The 11,757-nt window shown below is 42.2% G+C and overlaps 1 protein-coding gene across 3 annotated transcripts; it reads left to right on the top strand.

Moving 5' to 3' along the window:
• The first annotated feature begins 338 nt into the window (after positions 1-338).
• RBM22 (RNA binding motif protein 22) lies at positions 339-10,101 on the top strand. 3 transcript variants are annotated; one of them, XM_074313787.2, is made up of 11 exons: positions 339-786; positions 1,199-1,252; positions 2,476-2,671; positions 3,123-3,255; positions 4,307-4,407; positions 4,512-4,684; positions 5,511-5,711; positions 6,682-6,846; positions 7,544-7,632; positions 7,836-7,967; positions 9,008-10,101. In XM_074313787.2, the coding sequence occupies exons 3-11, from the start codon at positions 2,609-2,611 to the stop codon at positions 9,136-9,138; spliced, it is 1,188 nt and encodes a 395-aa protein (XP_074169888.2). In that variant the 5' UTR covers positions 339-786; positions 1,199-1,252; positions 2,476-2,608; the 3' UTR covers positions 9,139-10,101. The 3 variants fall into 3 exon arrangements, with proteins under 3 accessions (XP_074169888.2, XP_019589977.2, XP_019589976.1); XM_019734418.3 differs by having other exon boundaries at positions 340-786; positions 2,567-2,671; XM_019734417.3 differs by having other exon boundaries at positions 353-786; positions 2,476-2,505.
• The last annotated feature ends 1,656 nt before the right edge of the window (positions 10,102-11,757 follow it).

Genomic DNA, 11,757 nt, shown 5'->3' with positions numbered 1-11,757 from the left:
TGATCCGAAAGACCCTTTTTGTTTCATTAGTTGGAAAAACAGGACTATTGTCCGTTGGATTTGTGGCTTCACCATTTATTAGTTACACGACCAACAGCAAGTTACTTAATCTCCCTGAACCTGTTTCCTTTTCTGTAAAAGAGGGACAGTCATACTTGCCCAGAGGGTAATGGTTGCGACAGTAGGTAAAATACATCCAGCTAAATTCGACTTTCAGATTAAACGAGTCATTTTCTCGTATAAATGTTTGCGATATATTTATACTAAAATACGATTGTTTATCTGAAAGTCAAATTTAAATAGACGTTCTGTGGTTCTACTTGCTAAATCTGGCAACCCTACAGACGAGTTACTGTGAGAATTAAAAAAAGACACTGGCAGGGCGAGACATTCGCCCAGCGTTTGACATAATAAACGCTCAGTGCGAGCTGACGCAGTTTTAATCCCAGCCCCTCATTCATGACTTGTTTCCGTATTCTTTCACTCCATTTTTAAATAAATCAGTTGTCCTTGGAGCGCTTCATCCCAAGCAGGGACCAACTCCAAGGAAGCAACAGGATATAATGTACCAAGATTCCAATGGTTAAACTAAGAAAATCCAATCGCGCGACGTCACGACACACGGCGCGTGGATAAGACGTAGCCGACCGGAAGCCGCCCCGGGGCCTGACGGGACTGTGGCGGTCCGCTCCCCCAATTCGGAAGCTACCTCTGCCGCCGGACGCTCTTAACATGGCGACTTCGCTGGGTTCCAACACCTACAACAGGCAGAACTGGGAGGATGCGGTGAGTGTCCCTGCAGGAGGAGGACGGAAGGAGGCGGCGAAGCCGGGCCTGCTGCGGGCGGGCACAGCTGTGGCTGCGGCGCGGCCGAGGGAATTCCGGGGAGGAGCCGGCGCTGCGGCCTAGCTCGGCCGGAGCCGGAGGCTGGAGGGCGGCCCTCCTGTGGGCTTGGAGGGAGGGGGCTTAGCCCGGGTTCGGGGCCAGCCCCCTTTCCATCCCTGCCCTCTTCTTGCTGGTCTTTTCTCCCGCCGCCCCCACCCCACCCCCGCGACCCGGCGGGTGCTGGACCTCGGGTTCCTGCCCTGCTTTATTCGCCACCCTCGCTCCCGGACTCTCCCCTCCGTACCCACTAAAGTGGCTGAGATGGCAGGGTCTTCGGAGCTTGGCCCTCAACCAGATTTCCCATTTTCACCAGGACTTCCCCATTCTGTGCCAGACGTGTCTTGGAGAAAACCCGTATATCCGAATGGTGAGTGGTCGCGTGTGAAACGGGAGTTACTCATATTCTGTCAATGTGATGGTTGTTACTTGCACGCTGTCTTTGAAGTGCTTCTCGTAGCCAAGCAGAAGTAATGATGCCCCTTTACTAACCCAAAGCCTAGGAGAATTTGCAAAGGACTGTCATACTTATTGTCTCACTTTGGAACTCAGCGACAGTCCTGTGATGTAGGAGTCATAATACCATGTTTCCCCGAAAATAAGATCTAGTGGGACCATCAGCTCTAATGCATCTTTTGGAGCAAAAATTAATATAAGACCTGGTATTATATTATGCCTGGTATTATATTATGTTATATTTATTACATTATATTATGTACCTGGTCTTATGTTATATTAAAATAAGACTGGGTCTTCCATTAATTTTTGCTCCAAAAGACACATTAGAGCTGGTGGTCTGGCTAGGAAACACGGTAGCTAAGATTTGTGGAGCATTTACCTAGAAGGTAGATCTATTAACCAGAGGCTGAGAGTTTGTCTTTTCATATAGTAAGTCAGGAGTGGATCTGAGATTTAAATTCAGATAGTCTCACTTCAGGGACCTCAGCAACTTGGGCAGAGAACCAGGACTAGAAACTAGTTTTTCTGACTCCTAATCAAATGCCTTTTGGCCACTGCACTTTGTCGCCTATTTAATGTAAGGTACCCCCATCCTTATAAAAGGTAAAATTAGTGGCAATTAACATTCAGTAATTAAGATTGTATTAATTGTGATCAATCTCAGAGGTATTAGTATGTTGATATGTTCAAGATGTTTGAACCGTTTATGGGAAGGGAACATTTACTATATACAGATATCAGCACAGGATGAGTCTATGGTAGTTACCTTCTGACTGAACTTCGTAAAATGGGCTGGCTATGGCCACATCCGTTCTGATTTGGGGACTGTGGAAACTTAGGTATTTTAGTTCTTAGGAGAGAATTTGGGAGACAAAAGTGAACCTAAGAGTTGTGGCTGTGGAAGACACTTATTTACCTGTTAGATCCATAAGATTCTTAAGAGATTATAGAATAGTAGGTGGTTAGAAAATACAATCCCCCCCACCCCGAAAAAAAAGTTCCCTTCAACCCCTTTTAGGGTGCCATGGATCTCCAGACACGTTTCTTGGGTTGTATTTAGGGAAGGAACAGACATCTGATCTTTTTCTTTCTGGAACTCTTAGTTCTTACTTTTCTATTATTTTTCTATTTCAGACCAAAGAAAAATATGGGAAGGAATGCAAAGTAAGTATGTCTGTTAAAGAGTAATGATTTAATTTTATTTTTCTTTTCTCTACCAAATTAGCCTTCACCTTGCTGGAGCTTTGAGGTCCTCCAGTAAAAGTCAATGCTACACAGCTTTCATATATCATTTATATACTCATTGGCTGTTAACTATTTAGTGTGCAAGGTAAGAAAATGAGCCCTTTGCTGTAAGTGTCCTTAACCTAGTGTCTGTGGATGGGCTTTGAAGCCCCTGAGATTGTGTACAAAGTGCTGTATGACTGCACATGAGAGGAGGAAGGTCATAGTTGTCATAAGATTCTCCAAGGAGTATATGACACTCCCCACTCCCCCCCAAAAAAGATGAAGGATCAGGTTATTAATGCTGGTTACCTCTGGGGTGGAGAGGACTTTGACTTTTTGAGTATTTCATTACTGTGTGAATTTTTTACTGCTGAGGCAGGGTGTTGTAAATATTGAAATAGCAGATGGCATTTAGACTAGCTGATTGCTACGGTCTCTTCTGTACCCTACATTTGGAGATCCTTTCTTCGAATCCCCCATTGTCATTAAGTCTCCTGGATTGATTGTCCAGGGTAGGACCATTCACACTCTGTCGCTCTTATTTTGTGTTAAAGATCTGTGCCAGGCCATTCACAGTGTTTCGCTGGTGCCCTGGGGTCCGCATGCGTTTCAAGAAGACCGAAGTGTGCCAAACCTGCAGTAAATTGAAGAATGTCTGTCAGACCTGCCTCTTAGATCTAGAGTATGGTACGTTTGCCCTGTCCAATAGAGCTGAAAGTATGCAGGTACAGGTGCCCTAAACAACAAACCAATTTTTTTGTCTCCCATGTCTCACCCTACCTCTCGTTCTGACCCGCTTTGCAATGTCTGCTGTGGTCTGCTTTTCTTAATAAGAGAAGAGCCATACTAGGCCATTCTAGAGTTCTCCTGAACAGCAGTAGGAAAAGTTGGAAATTAATCAGAACTGGCCTAAACCACCCTCATGTACATCCATGTAGCCAAGGTGAGGTAAAGGCATTGTTCTTATGATAGGTAACTTCTTGGCCTTGGCCTTCTTTCTAGATCCAAAACTTTCTCCCACAGTCCCTACCAAGAAGCTCAGAGGCTAATTGTGTTTTAGGTTTTTGTCTTAACGGGGTTGTTAGGACTAATATACTGCCACTGTTTCACAGTAACTGCTTTTGGAGTGATGATTTTTTTTTTTTTTAACTGCAGGTGACTTTTTGTTTATGAGAAAAATACTTTTTCAACAAGCATTTACTATACAATAAAATAAAAGGGAAATAGGAGTTTATATATGTTAGGTTCAGAAAGTTATTCTGCTAATCAGAGTCCTGGTCACATATGATTTATATGTTGGTGAAGGAGGTGTTCTAGTTCCGGAATACAGTGACCCTCGTATGAGTGACTGACTACCCAAAGACTATGGAGGACTGGCCTAAAAATTAACCATATTTTATGTTTATATTAAATAAATGGTGTTGCAGTAAAAGCTAGATACATTATTCATGTATAGGCCAAATCTGACTATAACCAAAGTTTGTTCATCTAGAAGATTTTCTAAAACATTTGTTTCAACCAAATTGGTGACAGTTCTGGAATTTGGACAATTTCTTAGAATGCTGTGTAGCAGTGTTTGCCTGATGGTACTAAAGAGTTTGAATAAAAATATAGTAAATCCTCTGGTACCAGATAAGAAAGTGGAGAAGGAAAGAGTGGCACTGTGTTGCATGTGCATATTGACTATGAATATTTTTAAATATACCTGAGGACTTTTTCCTGTTTTCCTTTGTACCAGGCCTCCCCATCCAGGTTCGTGATGCAGGGTTGTCTTTTAAGGATGACATGCCAAAGTCAGATGTCAACAAAGAGTACTACACACAGAATATGGAGAGGGAGGTATGCTGCCACGTTCTTGTTGTAGTCTTATATTTGATAAAAGAATCCTAGTGGATTGACGCAATGTATATAATTTGTCTTTGGAATTTGTCATCCCTGTGTAGATTTCTAACTCTGACGGGACACGGCCAGTTGGCATGCTGGGGAAAGCCACATCCACCAGTGACATGCTGCTCAAACTGGCCCGGACCACACCCTACTACAGAAGGAATCGACCTCACATTTGCTCCTTCTGGGTGAAAGGAGAATGTAAGAGAGGAGAAGAATGTCCATACAGGCAAGAGCTGAAGTGCATTTTCAGTATTTGCTTTCAGATGATGAGTCATCTAAGAAGTAGGAGGTTCTAGCTTAAACTATTTCTGCTTTAAAATCTATAAATTTATACAGCTAGTGTGGTATAGCTCATGTCTTAAGACTTAAATTTAGAAGAGCTCGGTTGTTTTTATATATAACAGAACTTTTACTTAACATCTGAGCCGTGGGAAGCTAAATTGCTGTGCCGTATAATGCAGATACTGACCCTAAAAGTTTTTACTTGAGACGTATGTCTTCACTGTCATGGTATAGCTGGCTTGAATCTCAGTGTATAAACTAAGGCCAGGTGTTTAAAGGGTATGTGAGTATGTTTTGGTCAAGACTGCCAGGCATCTGGATTAGGAGTTCTTAACTTGGAGTTGGTTACCCCACCTCTGCCAAAAAGAACTACCTATTCGTTTTTCTAGGGCTGGGTCCATAGCTTTAATCAGACTCTCAGTGGAATGCGTGCCTCAGATATGTTAAGAGCCATTGACCTAGAGAGGGATAACTATGTTTCGGTTACCTTTTGTTTTGAGGTGGATCGTGCCCAAAGCATTTCTGTGTAAGGAAACTCTGCCACCCTGAATGGATGTTTAAATGGCTTTTAGGAGGCTGGCAGTCCTTGCGTAATACAATAAATCAGTTGATGCTAGCTCTGTTTTGATAATTATGTTTCGGTATGGCCAAAGTTTTAGTTTGAACAGCATTTTAGGGCACATATTTGGGACTTTCGTAGCTCCTGTTGGGTGATACCTGTAAGTGTGTTTCCTGTGTCTCACCTTTATGCGTTCTTTCTTGAACCATAGACATGAGAAGCCTACAGATCCAGATGACCCCCTTGCTGATCAGAACATTAAAGACCGATACTATGGAATCAATGACCCTGTGGCAGATAAGCTGCTAAAGCGGGCTTCAACAATGCCTCGTCTGGACCCGCCAGAGGATAAGACCATCACCACTTTATATGTTGGTGGTCTGGGTGACACCATTACTGAGACAGATCTAAGGTTTGTGGATATAAACCTTCGATGAGCTCTTTTTGCTTTTAACGGCCCTGGAATAATACACTTTTTTGTGTGTGTGTTTTTTTTTGGCAAAAACACAGGCAAGCATGGTAATCCTGTACAAAGTACATTTTTCTTTAGTCGCTCCATAGTCAGTAAGTGTCATGCTGACTAGAATTTTTATGAAATTGTCCTTTATGATGCCAGAGTGGCAGTGTTCATCAACAGTGCTTATTCCATTCTTGCATAGGGTAATAATTACATGAGATTCTATTTGGCCTAACAGCCAATTAGAGTTTTTAAAATAGGGCACACATCCAAGTATGATTAATTATGTAGGGGAGGGCGAGCTTTGCAATTATAAAACTCTTGTGGTTTAAATTGTAGGCTTAAAGAGATTGGCATTTGGTAAATTTGTGTGATTCTTGGCTTGTATTTTGCTCAGCTAGATGAGCCATCTGGGCAAATAGTGGGAATTACCTCTTCCAAAGAAATTAAAGTGGAGAAGAAACTCCTATAATTTTATAACCTGCCCTTGTTAGCCTGTCTCCATTAAACCCTGTCTAAGTGAATTAGACAATCCCCAGGGGTTGGCAGACTTTTCCTGTCTTATTACTTCTCCTCTTTCTTTAACCTTTAAATTTTTTTTAAAAATGTTCTTGGCTTATCGTCCATGGGGCTGTAGTTTGCTAAACCCTTATCTAGGGTTTAGGGGTCTTAAGGAACCTAGTGCGGCCCCTTTTCCTCCACAGAAGAAAACTCAGATGTTTAGTAACTTTTATTTGCTCATTTTTCTTTACCTCTCAATAAGCAGCACCCACAGTAGAGTAAAGTATCGGGGGGAACCACCTGCAGATAGTTAGGCAGATAATTTTGTGGTGAGTCAGTGGAAGAGTTCATAATCCACTTTTGATCTCCTAGGAGTGTCTCTGTGTTATTAACTTTTGTTTTTCTCTGCTGGTATTCCCTTCAGAAATCATTTCTATCAGTTTGGAGAAATCCGGACGATCACCGTTGTACAGAGACAACAGTGTGCTTTCATCCAGTTTGCCACAAGGCAGGCTGCAGAAGTGGCTGCGGAGAAGTCCTTTAATAAGTTGATTGTCAATGGCCGTAGACTCAACGTGAAATGGGGAAGGTGAGAGTTAGACTATTCTGAAATACCTTTATTGAGGTTTTCAAGAAACTGTTGTAGCATCTCGGGACTAGTAAGGCTTTGGTGAATAGATTTAAATCAATAGGACCTTTTTTATTCTCTGACAATCATTCCTGTGGATGTTGGGAGCATCCTGCTTTGGAATTTATTCAGGGTTTTGGTGTAGTAATCTCCTTTGAAGAAAGTTCATGTTTTTCATGACCATTATAATGCCAGGGCCTGATCAGTGGATTTGAGAGTTTACAAATGAATTAGATCCAGATTCTGTCCTCTAGAAGCTGGTTGCCCAGTGGAGAAGAGCACCTGATTTAGGTTTGAAAGTGATGATTGTGTAAGAGAGATACAGGGAAATGCCCTGAAAGTTCAAAGGGGAACATATTTCCAACTTGGAACCAGGAGACGTGAATAGCAGCAGCACCCCTTACGGAGTGCTTCCTGTGTGCTAACTAGGCGCTGTGCTTGGCACAGATAGGTTGTCTCTTCTAGTCCTTAGAACGATTCTAGCAAATTTTGAACCCAGGTCTTCCTGGCTTCTAAAGCTTTGCTCTTATCCACTCTGCACTGTGGCATTTATGGAAAGAGTGTTTGCTGAAGCTGAGGCAAGGATTGAAGGAACTCCATATGACTAGGAAACAGAAGCAGAGGTGTGAGAGAAGGTGTGTGTGTCTGTGTCTCCCAGGTCCCAAGCAGCCAGAGGAAAAGAAAAAGAGAAGGATGGAACCACAGACTCTGGGATCAAGCTAGAGCCCGTTCCAGGACTGCCAGGAGGTGAGTGCAGAGTTTCTGCCTACTCAGTAGCTAGCTAGCTTCAGATGCTCAGCTGCCCCAATGTTCCTCCGATGTTAGAAGAGACCCAGGTCTCTGGCTCTGTTGTAGCTCTGTTCTCCCAGCAGGAACCCCCAGGATTTAAAGGCGGTGGAAGCAACGTTGCACAATTGTTTTCCCCTCTAACTGTTGGCTGTTTTCTGCAGCTCTTCCTCCTCCTCCTGCAGCAGAAGAGGAGGCCTCTGCCAACTACTTCAACCTACCGCCCAGTGGTCCTCCCGCTATGGTGAACATTGCCCTGCCGCCACCTCCTGGTATTGCCCCGCCCCCACCCCCAGGTAACTCATCTTCCTTCTTGGTAAATAAGTCTGACTTAGTCTGGAAAAATCCATGTGAAAGCCCTGTCTTTACACCTCACCATCATGTCTAATAGTCTTGATCCTTTGAGTTTGCCCCATAGAAGTCTCCAGGTAATTCGGATTTGTTAGGATTCCTGATATTTCATTTTTCTCCTGGCCTGCTGAGGAGAGGAAAGTCGCAAGTGTTCTGAAGATCTGAGTATACGTAAAATCAGAACGGGAGTTACTGGATTGCAGTGACCTATCCCCAGTTTGTTCCCTGTTCTAACCTAATCCTGATGCTCTAGAGCACCACTGCTTCAAGTGTATGCTGTGGACATGTGTCATTTCACAGAGCATTGTTACTTGTCTGCAACAACAAAAGGAGCTTGTGCCAGAATGGAAATTCATTAAGAAAGTCTTGTTACAAAAAATTGTCAGATGAACTAAGCAGTGCGCTTGGTTGTATAATTAGTTACATTTGGCCCAAGGTCTTTATCTCATTGGTGGCCGGGTCTAAACAGTGCGAGGACCAGCACTTTGTATAGTTCTCCTCTAGAAAATGTCAGTAACAGTGTGAACAGTGTCAGTAAATCGCATGCTGCCAGTTCTCCTGTGGCAGAGTTCCGATACTCTGAAGAAGGTCCTGGTTTCGGAATACCCTCCGTTCTAATAGAAAGCACTGCAGTTGATGATGACAGGGTTTCCCACCAGCCTGATTGCTGCCTCACCTCCCAAATCCTGACTGAATTCTGCCTGGTAGCATTGGCGTGTTTGAGAAATAGCAGGGGCTCAGATGACATACTGGCAGATACCTTGAGTCCTGTGGAGTTTTAACCTGGACTGAGAGGAACGATTTCTCCAACCAATGAAGTAACATAAAGAGACATTCCTAAGCAAGTCTTGTGAACTGACAGTTTTTGAAGCCCCTTGTCATTTGTTTTAGGTATAGATGGTTTTGACCTTAGCGAAATTCAGAGGTTTGAAAGATCAGGGGAACTGCAGGCCTAACAGATTTGTCCTCTCCCATCTATCTGTAGGTTTTGGGCCACACATGTTCCACCCAATGGGACCACCACCTCCTTTCATGAGGGCTCCAGGACCAATCCACTATCCTTCTCAGGACCCTCAAAGGATGGGAGCTCATGCCGGGAAACACAGCAGCCCCTAGCACATTGTCATCACTCTCGGGCTCTACGGAAGACAGGGCGCTTAAAAATCCCAGTAAATGAATCTTGGAATAAATATATTTTTCCTCCCTTTGTAGTTTCCGTGGTAGCTAAATGTGTTCAGATATGGGCAGCCAGAGAATGACACCCATGCTTTGATTGATGGACCTCAAATAAGCTGCCACGAACACGTCTGGTTACTACTATAACATTACTAATAAAACTTAATGCCTGTTCCCTTTAACTTCTGTGCGGAACAAGCAGTGGGGTGATTTGGAATGTCCAACCAGAGTGACCATCCCAATTATATGTTCATTTTGTATTTCTGGGGGTGGGGGGAATTGACCTGTAGTAAAAATCTTTTGACCATTTTTATGTCCATTGGATATTTTCCTTTTTACCATCTGGAAAAAGATTACTAGTACTAATCATTGTAGTGGCATGAGTGTGATTTAACACATCTGAAGTCACACCCTCAGAAAGACAAGTGGAAACTGGCAGACTGAGCACAGCCCAGGTCTCTTACCTCTCCTTTCCTCATTGATTAACAAAGGGATCTGGCTGATGGTTTCACAAAAGTAAATGCTGTGCTACCAAAAGAAAACTCAAGTAGAAGCTATTTTTTAATTCTATCAGTCGGATGGAAACGTGTCGTGGAGCTGTGTATCATTGAAGAAACCTGGTGTCTGGGATGAAATTATTTTAAAGAACTTCCTGTAAAACACTTTCACCAACTGTGAAACGGAAAGCATTGGAGTGTGTTTGAATGGAAGACTTGTGACCTTCAGCTGGAACTTTGACCTTCAGCATTCGCCTTTGTGTGTGGCATTTTCATTCCCTGCTTCTGAGCAGGGGACTCTGGTCTTTGAATGTTTGGGTAGAACTGAATTGTAGATGGTAAAAATAATTTGATGTTTTGTTATGTTTTTTGTTTTTAAAAAATTAAAATGGGTCAATTTTCCAAATGTTGTCATAGGCTTATTTCTAGATTTCTGTTTTCTTTATTCTTTGGCAGCTGAACTTCAGGTCAGTGGAAGTTAGAAACAAGTCATATATAAATGTAAATTTTTGCTTTAGACTTGATTTTCATCTCTATCCATTCTGTGATGGTGGAAAAGTCCCAGAGTCTGCCATGTGGTGGTTGCTTTAAAATGTCACCCTCATATTATACAAGTCATTTGAAAAGGAAACAGGGAAAGTTTATCTACAAATCCCTTTTTCCTGAAACCAATTCCATGTCACTTATCTAAAATATACACTTATGGTATGGACATACCCCATGTAACACACTTTTAGCTTCATGGGAGAATTTTCATTTTCCTCTAGAGGGTTTTATCTTGCCCTTTTTTTTTTTTTTTTTTAAGATTTAAAAATTTATCTAGAAACATAAAATTTGATTTTATTTCTAGTAATATCAAATGAGAAGCAATACAGGGTACTTCAAGTATTTTGACACATTTGAGTAGGATTTTGGGTTTTTTGTTTTTTTTGTCTACTTTTGAGCATGTAAAAGATTTTTAGCCAGTTTTGAATAAGATGTGAGTCATGCAGTGTTTTAATAATGGCCAGATTTAATTATTTATACCTATACTTACATGTACATACTCATATGTAAATATATGACTATCCAATTGTATATTCTTGCCTTTTTGAGAAGGAAGAGATTTTAAATTTTGTGCACTGTCTGGCTGTGGGTATATTTTCTTTGAAAAGCATAAGCCAGTATAAATTGTATAGAATACAATTGTATAGAATAGAATACAAACCTAAGTATAGAACAGATGCTCAGTCTTTCTTAAGTAAATCAAAACTATGAGCAATTAGACTTGACAAAAAGGCAGGTGCTTACCAGACTCCATTTCCTTTTCTTCTAGGGCACACAGTTGGGGGTACACTTGGTAAAAAGTAGTCTTTGCCATTCCCAGACCTGGTCTATGAAAACATCTCACCCAATTCTATAAGCTTTTTCCCCTTCTGGCCAAATGCACAGGATCTCTGGAAGATGGCAGAGTCACGGTGGAAGGAAACTGGGTTTTTCTGTCACTGCCTTGAGAGCATTGTGATACGAGGCATTTTTGTTATAGTAAGCCATTGAGACCTGGGGATTTATCTATTCAAGTAGTTAATGTTACTGTAATAACACATGTAGTCAAATTTGATCACAAAGACCAAAAGCCATTTTTGTTTATACTGAGTAATGGTTTAAACAGATGAGCCAAATTACCTGAGTTCAAATTCTCACTTCAGCACCGCTCAGCTCTGTGACCTTGGGCATGTTACTTAACCTCTGTCTAGTCATAATGCCTCACCTCCTAACCCTTCTCACTACCGGTAGTGTTTTGAGCGGCTCCCCTCGTAGAGAAGGCTCAGAAGGTGCAGCAGCATGACTACTGAAGTAAGAGAGTGAATGCCCATGGGCAGTGAGATGTGACGTAGTTTGGAAACCAAATCAGTGAAACGTAACCTGAGATAAAGAGATGAAAGGAGTCTAGGGTGACCCCAACACCCCAGGTCTCTGGCTTGACCACTGGATTAAGGTGGTGTCTTTCAGGTTTCTCCTTTGTAAAGGTGCTATTTTCCCTTCCTATGCTTTATTCTTTTGAAGTCAGCAAGTCCACTAG

Source organism: Rhinolophus sinicus, chromosome 5 (genome assembly GCF_057876585.1).
Source record: "Rhinolophus sinicus isolate RSI-liver-muscle chromosome 5, RSI-T2T, whole genome shotgun sequence".
Classification (NCBI taxonomy): Eukaryota; Metazoa; Chordata; class Mammalia; order Chiroptera; family Rhinolophidae; genus Rhinolophus; species Rhinolophus sinicus.
The sequence above is the reverse complement of the archived record's forward strand: the minus strand, read 5'-3'. Positions and strand labels throughout refer to the sequence as shown.